This window comes from Zingiber officinale, chromosome 5B (genome assembly GCF_018446385.1).
Source record: "Zingiber officinale cultivar Zhangliang chromosome 5B, Zo_v1.1, whole genome shotgun sequence".
In the NCBI taxonomy this organism is placed as follows: domain Eukaryota; kingdom Viridiplantae; phylum Streptophyta; class Magnoliopsida; order Zingiberales; family Zingiberaceae; genus Zingiber; species Zingiber officinale.
In genome coordinates, this window is record NC_055995.1 from 130,255,183 (window position 1) to 130,268,580 (window position 13,398).

Sequence of the window (13,398 nt, forward strand, 5' to 3'; positions counted from 1 at the left end):
CAATTAGTTAAAATTAAACTGAAACAATCATAATTAAAAATAGCTAAAATAAAAAATATAGCACGCGACTGACGACCGACACAGTTGCCAGCACGTGGTTGGTGGCTGGCATAGCCGCCAGCATGTAGCTAGCAACCGATACAACCGCTAGCACGCGGCTGGCAGCCGGCAGAACCGCCAGCACGCGGCTGGACACGCTGCTGGCGACAGGACATAGTGCCAGCTGCGTTCTAGTAGCCTACATAGCTGCTAGGCGCGTGCTGGCGGTCGAGGACGGCGCCGACCGCTTGTTGGCTGCCGGAGACGACGTTAGTCGCGTGCTGGCGGTCGGAGACGGCGTTAGCCGCGTGCTGGCGGTCGGAGACGGCGCCAGCCGCGTGCTGGCGGCCAGAGATGGCGCCAGCCGCGTTCTGGCCGACCGCGTGCTGGCGGCCGGAGACGGCGCCAGCCACGTGCTGGCGGCCGGGGACGCCACCAGCCGAATGCTGGCGGAGGGAGACGCCAGGAGCCCCGTGCAGGCGGACAGAAACCCATGGAAGAAGCTTACTTGGAGAAAACGGAGCGAAACGTAACCTGTCGCCACCGCCGCCGGAGATCCATGCGTGCGCGAGAGAAGGAAAGGGGATCGCGTTACCCTAATAATTTCGGGTTTACCGATAGAAATCAAATTCCATCGGTAAGTACCAACGGAATCAAGATTCTCGTCGGTAAATCCTAGGATTTACCGATGAAATTAGGTTTTCGTCGATAAATCCTATTTGTTTCAACAGAATTATTTTCCGTCGGTATATTCTGTCAATAAAGCAGAAAATTTTTGTAGTGAAAATAAAGTTTTATACTTATTTAATTTGACTACGTATCCTATTAATATATGAAAATCAAAACATACATAGTTTAATTACCTTTTACCTTTATTACTTTAAGAAGTGAGGTTGTTATTTACTTTCATTTTTTGTTCTTGCAGTATTAGTTCTTTAACTATGAAATTTTCTACCTAGTCATTTGAAAGTTGTATCTAAAAAAAATAATCTTGAATCGTCGCTGATCCGGTGGTAAGAATCCGGAATCCCATAACGAGGGGTCAACACCACGGGGAGGTCAAAGGGCCCAGCGGCCCACCAGAGAAGGATGAGCCGATCGGATTTAGAAGAAAGGGACACCTGGTAGTAAAAGGCACCCTGGTAGGGACCAGGGTTCCGACGCTCAATGAAACAGTACATAATGACCAAGCGGAGGGACTGGCCGCCCGGCCGACGCAGGAAATTAAGGCCGTCCGGACGACGTTCTTCGCCCGGTCGGCAGGACGGACGTTCCAGCCGGGCGGTGGGTAAAGGAAGGGAACACCCTCTGACAGCCGTCAAGTCGTATGGCTACGCCATACTCCTAGTCTGGCAACGGGATGTCCTGTTGTCCCATCGAAGACATGCTCGGACTGTAGCAGTATGGTGTCAGGTAAGCTCTCTGACAAGTGCATACCGAGGTGTGGGTTGCTGACACGTCTGTACCTCGATGAACGTGCATTAGTTCTCTCCTCGCTCTATATATATAGAGCCTCTTACTTCGCCGGAGGTACGCGAAAAAGATCATTTCTGGAGCCACCTTTTGCATTATTTGCTTGCCTGACTTGAGCGTCGGAGGGCCGTCGCCGGGACACCCCTCCCGGCCCGGTTTTGCTGCAGGTTCGCCGGAGCACTCGAGGATCCAGTAAGAAGCGCCACGTGCCCAGTGTCCGTTGACTCCTGATTCGGACAGGATCAGTCGCGAATCATGAGCCAAATTATAACTGAAGGTTCTGAATCATGAAATGTAATAGCCTTTGAAGTTAAGGGTTGATATTGTTAGGACATGTAGAGAGCTAGAAGGGAGGGGGGTGAATAGCTTTGTTCGCTTCGTTGAAGATGATTTACAGTGGAAATTTTGAAGCAATACCAACACCTTGATTTTACTTGGTATCACCTCCTTGAGGTGATTAATCCAAGAGTCTACTCCTCACTCTCACAGATGCACGATGAAAACCTCATTCCTGGAGGCGGACAAGCATTGTATAAGCTCAAGCACGAGAATACAATAAGAAAACAAGAACACAAACACAAAATACAATTAAGAACAACTTTTAGGGTTTAGAATGAGAAACCTTACGTTGGTTGCGCTTTTCTTGCTCTGGATTGCTTCTTGGTGGATGCAAATGCAATAACATTTTGCTCTAAAACTCTTAAGAACAGTCAGAAATAAGTGTTCGTTAAACTTTCACAAAAGCCCTTTTCTAGGATCACTTCAATGCCTCATAATCGATTGACTTATCCCCAATCGATTGTCACTTAGCTTGATAGTTTAAAATCTGCAGAAAGACTTTTTTTTTTACCTCACTAATCGATTGGTGAGTCATACTAATCGATTAGAAACCTTTAATCAATTGCGCCAATCGATTTTGAGACTTTCTGTGCTATCACTAAAAGACTCAGTTGATTACCCTAATCGATTTGTTTGTTAGAATCGATTGCCCAATCGATTTTAACACCTACTATAATTACGATAAAGCTCCCAATTGATTATCATAATCGATTGGGTCATGCTAAATCAATTAGTCTAATCGATTTAGCACCTTCATGTGCTTCAAAAGAAAGTCTTCCAATTGATTGAGTCAATTGATTGCCTAACCCTAAAACTCTAAACCAAAGTTTAAGATTCCTTTGTCCAACCCAAAAGTCATCTATGACTCGTTGGGACTTCTCGTTGCTTAATATTCGGTCAACCTTGACTAGCCATGATTTCTTCACTAAGTGTCTGATCAACCTTTGACCCACTTTAACTTTTCCTTGTCATCTTTCCATTGGACTTTCCTTTGCCAACTTCCCAACTAGGTCTTTCACTGCCCAGCCCCACTAGGACTTCCATTGCCTAGTTTCCAATTACGACTTCCACTGCATGGCTCCACTAGAACTTCCACTTCCTCGTTCCCAACTAGGTGTTCACTACCAAGCCCCACTAGGACTTTCGTTGTCTAGTTCCCAACTAGGTCTTCCACTGCCTAACCCCACTAGGACTTCCACTGCCTAGTTCCCAACTATGTCTTCACTGCCTAGCCCGCTAGAACTTCCCGTTGCCTAACCTCCAGTTAAGACTTTTCGTTGTCTAATCTCCCTTTAGGACTTCCTATTGTCTAATTTTCATTTAGGATTTTATCAGATGAGTACTCAATCCTCTTTTACTCTACTTAACTTCTCTCTCACATATTATCAAACATTAAAATTCAAACTCAAACAAATTCAAGATTAATTAAAATGATCAACTTTAATCCGAAGATAATTACACCTACAAACATTCTTCGAACAGAGGATTTCGAGCTGCCAAACCTGAATCAGCGAACAGTTGGTTCAGAAACCATTTCGAGCTGTGATCAAGCTGTCATATTAGATTAAGCTCGATTAAAATGATTTAACTAAGGTTTTGGATATTTAACCTTTAATGTATCTGACATAATAGGACCCTTTAATGTGTAAGACTGATTTCTATTTGTTTGATGAGCTAAAATAGAAAATACCATAGGATAATAGATAGATTATCTCTATAAATAAAGGTTGTTGTCCTCCAATCACGAGTCATTTTCTAATCTCTTCTAAATTCCATTGTCAACAGTGTTGAAAAAAAAGTCATACACGGATCCGGGTGCCTAATACGGCCGACCACAATTATTTATAAAGAGATAAATAAAAATAAAAATAAACGTACTACTACATAAAAAAAATATTTCTCTCGGTTTCGTTAGAATGGACCCTTATGTAATATGAAAGTGGATAAACTTAATTTAACAATTTTATCCACGATGACCAACTCAGCCAACATCTGTCAAAAGTACGGAAAGAACTTGAAGAGGTCTCTTGAGGAAATCATGGTGATCTAGAAGGCCGACCGCAAGATATTAAATGTTCTAAATTCAGATATGCTTCTATATATTTATTGATTAATTGAAAGATCTATTGGAAAATGTTCCTTCCAAATGGCCTGTATCACCAATCCCTCAGTAAACAATGATCTTTTACATGAAACATGAAAGAGGTTAGATATCCAATAAAATATTTTGTATCCACTAGTAATTAACTCCAAAAATATGGAAGATCTATGATTAGTGGAATTGACTCAAAAAATTTGAAAGATCTATGATTTTATATGTGATGGTTTAAGCAAAAGAATAATTATGTTCTTATTCTAACAACTAGCTCCTGTTACCACATCAAAGACTAGATTTTGTAATGGAATCTAACAAATTAAGACAACTAGACTATCAAAATAACCATCAAACTTGGCATCTAGTTCTCGCATAATTGGGAAAGGGCAAAAAACATAGATATACTGTAATGATGCTTCTTCTCAAACACTATAACAGGCTAACTATGAAAATTCTATATTCATAACAGAAAATTGATAAAACAAAAAAGGGCTACTATGGTGGTAGATTCTCACAAGTCCTCAACAAATGCTGATATAGTGGGGCAAATGCAATTTGAATTGGCTAGTAATTTATAGGACTCGCACCCTTCCCTTATCTTTGTGATCATCCCTGGTAGAATGAACTGTATCAAACTGTTTTGATTGAACGGAGTTGTACACACTCGTAGCCAGGTGCTTCTTTCTCTTTAGTAGGCCTCCAGCAGCAGGATCGCCTAACGGTCCTGACCATGCAGTTGATGGTCCCTTTTGGTAGGGAAATATTGTGCTGAATGAAGCATCTGAATTATCAAACGAAGCATCCACATTATGGGAAGGGTCCAATTGATATCCAAGAGCGCCATCCTGGTGCGGAGGAGGGAATTTTTCGCTCTTGCTCTTTGCATTTGCATGAGTAAGAAGACGCATTTTCTGTTAATACCAAAACTAGGTGTTAGGTTTAGATCGAGAATCCTTGCAAGGACGTAGTCATATGAATCACAACTAGAGAACTAGTGACAAAATGACAATAACTGTTTGATTTTGATGAATGATTCAACTTTTAGATAACATTAATACGAAGTTTTAACTAATTTCATACCAATTTGCATCGTTGATGTAATGAAAGAAAATCCACTCAATACCAATAATGTATACTAACCCTAAAACATGAGATGCCAAATTTCAGAATACAACCTAGGCAAATTGGGGGGACAACTACAAGAAAATTAGCAACTGAGAAGACATCTAATGAGCGCTTTTTCATGATAAGGACTAATAAATCAACATCAAGCAATGTTCTGTAACAAAATGGTACACGGCCAAAGAAACCAGACCCAAACATATAATATTGAACTGATTATGACAACCAGGTCTACTCGGACTCTTCCATTTCTGCTAAAAGAAGATTCCATTCACCATGTCTAGCTCCAAGGGAAAGGGATGTTTGGTAAGGAAGTGATTCTCTCCATTACAGTCTTAACAGGTAGGTTCTAACCATACTTACTTTTTTATCTAATTTTCAAACCTAAATTGCTCAACTTGTTCAAGGATGACCAGCTGCCACTATTTCACATGCAACTGTGCATAACCATTGTTTCAATGCTCTAAAAACAAGTCAGGCAAGATGGTTGTTTTCATTTCTGGTTTCTCTTTTTACCTTGAGATGTAATACAAATAAGGAATTTATTTTAAAAAAAAATTAGCTTGAAAAAATTTAGCAGAACAGTTTATCAAGGAAATTTTAATTGGGTAACTATCTTGTTTAGACAATATCAACTTATTACAGCATTAACTGAGTGCTTTTTAGTATTATTTTTTTCTCAGAATATTTTAATTTATTTTTAATTTTGTTTGGATTGAAATTTTTAAAATGATATCAATCCCACATGTTAATCATCTTTTGCATAATAATATTCTTCTTTATGGGCTTATTTCTACGTGAGATTGTTCCATTTTGGTGCTAGTATCAGACCTAAACCATGATTCAACTTAATATCCTATTTTATTCTCTCTCCTACCTTTGGTGCCCAGATTCCTACTAGTTCTACCCTCACCATGACTTCTGCATCCTGCCCGTCTTCACTGTCACACACTCATGCAAGGATCCAGATCATACGATCTCCCTACCGCAATAATCATCAAGTTCCTTGTTCACCTAGCTCCCTTTTTCCCACAATCCTCATCATCCAACAAACACTGCTAGACTTGCCTTTCATCCGAATGTTGCTTTCCACAATCCTACTGCACAATCCACTGAAGTGACACCCTCCCTGTGTGCCACCATCTCCATCTCCTGAAGAAGTCAATGGAATCAACCCCTCTTCTCTAAGGAAACTCTCTTGGCCTCCTATAAAACCTAGAGCAAGCATACCTTTTGCAGGCTTGCAAATTAGACCCACAGCAATTCCTTCTTGTTTTATAACACCAACACCAGCACATTTGTAGCAACCGATGATCTGATTTTCCTGCTTCCTACCACCTGCTTGATGGGCGAATAGGAAACCTCATGTCTGATTCATGTTGTCCACTACTTGAGTGAAGGTGTCCACCAAAAGTGCCCAAGTGTTCCTTTTTCGTTTCTCATATACAGCCTCTTCTGCCTAATTTATAATTGTGCCACATACAAACCTCTACCATGCAGAAGAAGTCACAAGAGACCAGATCTATTGCCCAATTTTGGAGAAACACCAAGTTTGCTCACCTATGTACTATTTTCCCCACCAAATCCCTCCTCTTCAAGCCTATTTCAACATCTCTCTGCTTAGACCTAGTCTATGGAGATGGATACTCCCTCCACGATTTACTATCTTAGATCTGCACAGGAACCTCCAGCAAGCACTCAACTTTAGCTTTGTCTTCACCTCACACCATCAACAATCTCACCCATCTGCTGTCTGTTGGTCACTATGAATCCACCAGCAGCAGATCGTGCTTTTTTACTTGATTGTAGGTAATCTCATCCTCGACATTATTATTTCTACATCCTATGGCTATTATGGATATGCAAACATCACTTTCAGTTTCATTATTTTCTTAATCATTGAGAATGGCAAAATAAAGTCAAGACTTAATTCCTTGAGGAACACAAGGAAAATTAAGCTGAGAATAAAGTGAAAATTTAATTCCTTAAAGAAAAGAAGAAAAATTAAATTGCAATTATTCCTCATCATTTGAAGGGAAATTAAAGAAGAATATCTGGAAACATTATGCTCCTTGAAGGTCAGACTCAGAAAGCTCATTGAAAAGGACATTCTAATTGAAGTTACAAACAATTTACCTAAGTCAACCTCTTAGTGAGAAAAAACAATTAAGAATTTAATGTTTAAACATTTTAGATTTTAAATAAGTTTAATTCAGTAGAGTCTTTGTTTAGTTAAGGTAGTTTCTGATTTGATAGTTAGTAAATTGGGTATCTCTTCTAAATTTGATCAAGTCTTAAAAAGGGTACCAATCTCCTCATGCCAATTATTTTTCTCACAACAATATTCCGAATTTTGTTCTTTGTGTAAGATTGCTAGATTTCACTAGAACTAAGAAGTATATTGTAGATAACTAAATAGGAGGGTCTGTTTATGTGTGCCCACAACACCACAACAATGCAGTAGTATGTAACAAGGGACTTGCAAATGTAAAAGTACACTATAAGTAGAGGGTCAATTATTCATTATTCAGAGCATGTTACCATGACTTTCATTTAATTCATCTACAAATGTCTCAAACCAATATCAAGCTAAGGTCTCCATCATGGAACTTCTAACCAATCACATGCTGCTAAGACTAATTTTTCTGCTGTGGTTCCAGGGTGAGATTGGCCTTAGCATAAAGAGGATATTTATGTAAATATACCAAGTAGCTAAACTCAAGTAAAAAATATTTTTTACTTCTCAATATTCTGACAAATCCATTGTTGAGAAGCATTTCAAAATCAAGCTAAAGATTCAACATTGAGTGTGCAAATTCTAAAGTTTTGGCGATCCACTTGGCTTGTAGTCCAGGATCTCGTATTGGACAAAGAGTCCATCAGCTCAGCAATGCCAACTTAAAGTCTAGAGAATGACTATGCTATACCCTGCTAAACTCATTATTTCATGTTTTTGCTTGAAAAGTGTAAGAGTATGGAAACTATCTTGGGTAACACAAACAACGATTGAAATGACATGCTAAAACTCAATAGAATAATAATAAACAATAAACAGAGTAGAACTGTAGGCTTTTGGCGTACATCAATATTTGCTTGGAGTTCAGCATTAGCTTCTGGAGCAGGAACTGCTCTAGGAGCTCGATCACGTGTACGTATCTTTTGTGATCCATTGGCTTGGGCCTTTCCACCAGCAGCCCTCAACCTGCATTAGTAGATTCAATTACATCAAAAAATATTTGGAGGAATTATTTTTCAATATAATGGAAAAACTTATGATAGAAGATGATGGATGTGTGTGTTATAAGCATTCCTAGGCATATTCACAAAAAGCAAATGAAGGATTAGAGAATCATTTAGCAAATAAAATTTGTGTTCAAACTGTATAACTCATCACTAAATAATGAAAAAAAAATAGGTGCCATTAAGTTTTAAGCATCATCCTAGAGCAATCTCACTTGTTATTTAATAACTTAGACTAATTTTGTATGAAAGAACCTTCATTCTGCTCTTACAACCCATGCAAACAAAATAATACAGACACAACAAACATAGACCTCCTTTATTTCCTTGTAACAGAATACAATGGCATGTTGTATGAAGATTTAATAAGATAATTTAAAGAAAGGTTGATGCATTGTGCTAAACCCACCAAAATGATGGTTTGTGTCAATCAAATACCTTCTGGCTTCTTCATCTCTCATTTTAGCATCCATCTCCTTGCTTGGAGGATATTTTGGAAGGCTCGAAGGATCACAAGCATACGGTTCTGTATTAAAAAACTAAAAGCAAGTGGAAGAGGTCAGTTAGTGACATAGACAATCAATGTATAATAGAATTTTCAGTTGTGCAGAGAAACATAAGTGTAGTATTGTATTCCAAACAGACACTATGGGATGCATTGGCCCCAAACTGAATATTGGGTTCCAATCCCGGTTTAGATTTGGCAATTTGATCCTTCACAACTGAAATCCTAGTAAATGTAAGTTCTTTCATTTCAAACTTTCAGAGAAATTAATCAAGATAGAGAGAAGCTTTGCATTACCAACTGTTTGATGCTAATCAGGATGTTCTATCATTAGATGCAAAAAAGATTAAAAAAAAAAAAACTCTAGAAAGCACAACTACACTGGCCTTTCATCAATTTACAGAATTGTATTGTTGCTGCAAACTAGATAGCACATATGTCAAAAATATAAACATGTTGAGAATGCTAACCCTGATCGACAAGGATTGCTCTTTTTCCTAAATAATAATAATAGCAATAATAATAAAACCAGCTTCCATCTCTATCAGTTACCAACAGTGATTCCTATTCCTAAACAAAGAAACACTAAACAAAGGACATATCAGATGCTTAGCTGTTAAAGCACCTAAATTCATCAAATTGATGTTTCATCTAGAATACAGCCAGACTTTATATATCATGAGACTAACTTCAAAGCTCAAAGTATTAGTTCTTCTATGTTCAAAGCTTGAAGTATTAGCACTTCTATGTTCAAAGCTTGAAGTATTAGCACTTCTAAGTTGAAGTTCCATTTCTACTTTACATTCATATAAAAAACTCATCAAGTAAAGGCTTCATTTACCACACTTCTAATATCGAACTAATCAACATCGTAACATTTACACAAACCAGCTGATGTTAAAACTGTTCATGATGCATTATTTCAATGATGCAAAAATCTAAGCCAAAAGATCAAGTTTTAAAACTACATGACATAAATAGACATTATTTGATTGCAACTAAAGATTGTGCAATGTGCTCAAACTCAAAGTAATCAAGAATAAAAAAATTCATGTGCTTATGAAGCCATAAAGAATGCATGTGATAAGAGAAAAGCTAATTACAAATAAGATGTTACCTCACTATTTAAAGCAGCCGTAGCAGTTTGACGTTCAGCTGGATCTATTGCAAGAAGAGTTTCAACCAACAGCAAAGCTGATTGAGGGAAATCTTTAAATGATTCTCTAATGCAGCATTTATAAGGTTGTTGGGGTTTAAATATTGTAGCATGTGGTAGTTTTGACTTCTTCCAATAGTCTTCTGAAGGAGAGCCACATAGTTTGAAAATTTTGTGCAACTGTTCAACCTGACGATCATATTTGATCTTAGAGAAGACTTACAACAATCTTTATGCTAAAATTAACTCCTAAGGATCAGACAAACCAAAAACTTGACATGTCATGGACACATTAAACACAAGCAAATTCGAGGTTGAAATATGAACATGAATTTCCACACCCAAACACTTTACAAACTGGTTTCTTATTAATTCAAAGAAGTTACCCACCATACCATGAAGCTAATCAACTCATGCACTCTGCTCTCAGAAGCAGTATTTTATTTCATTGCAACTGTGTTTTGGTAAGTCATTTATGTACAGCTCAAAACTCCTACATTTTGGACATACAAATAGCTTACAGTGATACTAGAGGCATCTACTGTCATAAATTGTAGTCATCATTAGTCTTAAAGTGATCCTGAACTATCTCACAATAAATAATTGCAACTCCAACCTAATTCAACATGTTAATACAGATTGGACCTCCATTTTTCTTCTATGGTTGAGTGATCCAAGTGACCTTTTGTTGTTACTTGTTATAAGATTTCTTTCTCGTAAATACAGTAAGAACAATGTTAATCCTCTTTGATTGCATGAGTGTTCTTACAAAGTTTAACTGAGTGACTATAACTACGAGGGTGACAGTGCAACCATCATTAGTATCATGTCTACCCTTCAGCATAAGAATTCTTTTGTTCATAAATAATAATTTACTGAACAATGAATGGTCTATGTTCTTCAACAATTTATAGGATTTTTTTTTTTTACAGATATAACAACCAAGGAAGAATCCCCTTGAGTAATATAGAGAACCACACAAGGCTAATGAGCTTCATTGGGCACGAGTTCAAAGTGCCAAAACATACCTCAGTCCTCCCAGGCATAATAGGCTTTCCTGCCAGCAATTCTGCTAATATACATCCAGCACTCCATATGTCTACGCCAACAGCATAATCAGTGGCTCCAAGGAGCAGCTCAGGAGGGCGGTACCAAAGAGTGACTACCCTGCTTGTCATAGGATGCTTGCGATTAGGATCAAAGAAAGTAGCCAAACCAAAGTCCGCAATCTTGAGTAACCCCTCATTGTCGAGTAGGAGATTTGAGCCCTTAATGTCACGGTGCAGCACACCATTGTTGTGACAATGCTCCAATCCAGACAATAGCTGATGCATATAGCACTTCACCTGCGCAAAGCCAAAATTCAAACATGGAACTACAAAAAAAAGATCACGCTTTGATTAGAATCGAACCTGAGGCACTGTGAACTTGATGGTCGGACTGGAAATAAGACCAGCCAGATCATGCTCCATGTACTCAAAGACCAAATATAAACTACAAGACAACCTGGAAGTGACCAAGCCCTCCAGCTTCACGACATTGGGATGATCCAAATGCCTCAATATAAGGATCTCTCTCGCCATAAATTTTACGCTCTCCGGCTCCATAATATCGAACCGGACCTTCTTCAAGGCCACGATTTTGCCCGTCAATGTGTCCCTAGCCTTGTAAACATTACTGTATGTTCCCTGCCCAATCTGAACAAGAAAAGAAATGGTCGCAATTAGTAATTAAACCAATAAAAAATGAAAGAAAAAAAAGGGACTAGAGGTTCACAGAGGAAATTTGCTCTTGCCTTGTCGATCTTTTCAAAGGAATCAGCCCGGCGGGGCGTCCATCCCTGGAGGGACTCCCCGGCGGCGTGGGCAAGCCAGGGGGGCCAGCCGGCGGCGACCTGCTCGCCATGAAGATGCCCCGAGGGGTTGCTCAGCCTAGGGTCCGGCCTCGATCGACGCCTCCTTGACTGCCGCTCCCCAGCCGGCCGCTCTACCTGCTCCTTCTCCTCCTGCCGGGCGACAGCGTCAGGCGCATCGATGGAGGTCTCGACCCTAGGGAGGGAGGTTTGCGACTTGCGACCGGAGGCAAGGGGGGCAGTCGCAGCAGGCCTCTCCTTCTCCCGACGGCGGCTGCGGCGGCGGCTGAGGGAGGCCGGGGAGGGGGGAGTGGAGGCCTCCTTGGCTTGGACGCAGCCCATGGCTCAGCTTTCCGCCGCCATCCCAGGGTGGCGGGCTCGAGGGCGGGCAGATCGAAGCGCCGGCGAGAGAGGCGATCCGAGGATCCGCTACCGTGTCTACTGAAGGGATGGAGTCTCGGTGAAATGAGCGCGGTGACAGGAACTGAGGCGGTGAGATGTTTCGCCCAAGTGGCGTGCTGTAATGAAGAAGGAAGGAAGGAGAGAGAGAGAGGAAAAAGGCTAATAACGTTGAATTGAACTGATAATGCGGGAGAGAGAGAGAGAATAGTGCTGAACTGATTTACTGCATTTTATAGTTTATACTACAAAGGAAATTTGGACTTCCCTAATTCTCAATTTTTTTAATATAAAAATATTTAGTTCAAATTTACGTGGCTATTTACGTGCACACTAACTAAATATAATTTAAGGTTTCGCTTTGACTTAAATCTTTTCCATTTTAAAATCAATATAAAATAGAAATGACAAAAAGACTAATTTAAAAGGACGTTTTTAAATATGCAAAAATACGGTCAATAATGGAGTTGGAATGGTTGAGTCTAGGGGTGTCAATTCGGGTGGGTCAGGTCGGGTTGAGTTTTTTTTTTTTTTTTTTAACCCAACCCGAACCCGACCCGAATCCGAGTTCAACCCAAAACACCTCAACCCGAACCCGAACCCGACCAACCCGATCAACCCGAACCCGACCCATATAACCCGAAAATCCGATTCAAAATGACTTTTTTGGGCTATTTTCCCTATAATTCTTCACTTTTATCTCAATACTCCATCATTATCATACAAATATGATATTAATGTACATAAAAACATCTAAATTTTTAAAATAAAATTTGATTTAACCCCAAAAAGACCCACAAAACCCTATATTTAAGCCAACCCGGGTCAACCCGAACCCAACCCGACCCAACCCGAAATTTTTTTACTCTTCAACCCTCCAACCCGAACCCGAAAATGACCAACCCGAACCTGATTTTTTTCGGGTCGACTCGGGTTGGGTCGTCGGGTCGGATTCATTTTTGACACCCCTAGTTGAGTCACAAGGTCAATTAATTATATTTGATTATTTTTTTATAAAAATAAATTTTTAAAATGGGCGATTCTGAATTGCTTAATAAAAATATAGAAATTGTTTATCAATCTCCTCTGAAGTTTCCTACCTTTTAATATATTCATTTCAATATTTAAAAATTATCCGAATGCCTCTACAAATTTTTATCTTAATTTTATCATTAAAT

The 13,398-nt window shown here is 39.4% G+C and overlaps 1 protein-coding gene across 1 annotated transcript; it reads right to left on the reverse strand.

Annotated features, from left to right (window-relative positions):
* Window positions 1–4,288: 4,288 nt before the first annotated feature.
* LOC121986009 (probable serine/threonine-protein kinase At1g54610) lies at window positions 4,289–12,349 on the reverse strand. The gene is made up of 7 exons (XM_042539767.1): window positions 11,765–12,349; window positions 11,382–11,666; window positions 10,998–11,315; window positions 9,931–10,158; window positions 8,747–8,847; window positions 8,150–8,270; window positions 4,289–4,857 (listed from the first exon to the last, which is right to left on the reverse strand). The coding sequence occupies exons 1-7, from the start codon at window positions 12,161–12,163 to the stop codon at window positions 4,519–4,521; spliced, it is 1,791 nt and encodes a 596-aa protein (XP_042395701.1). The 5' UTR covers window positions 12,164–12,349; the 3' UTR covers window positions 4,289–4,518.
* Window positions 12,350–13,398: the final 1,049 nt, after the last annotated feature.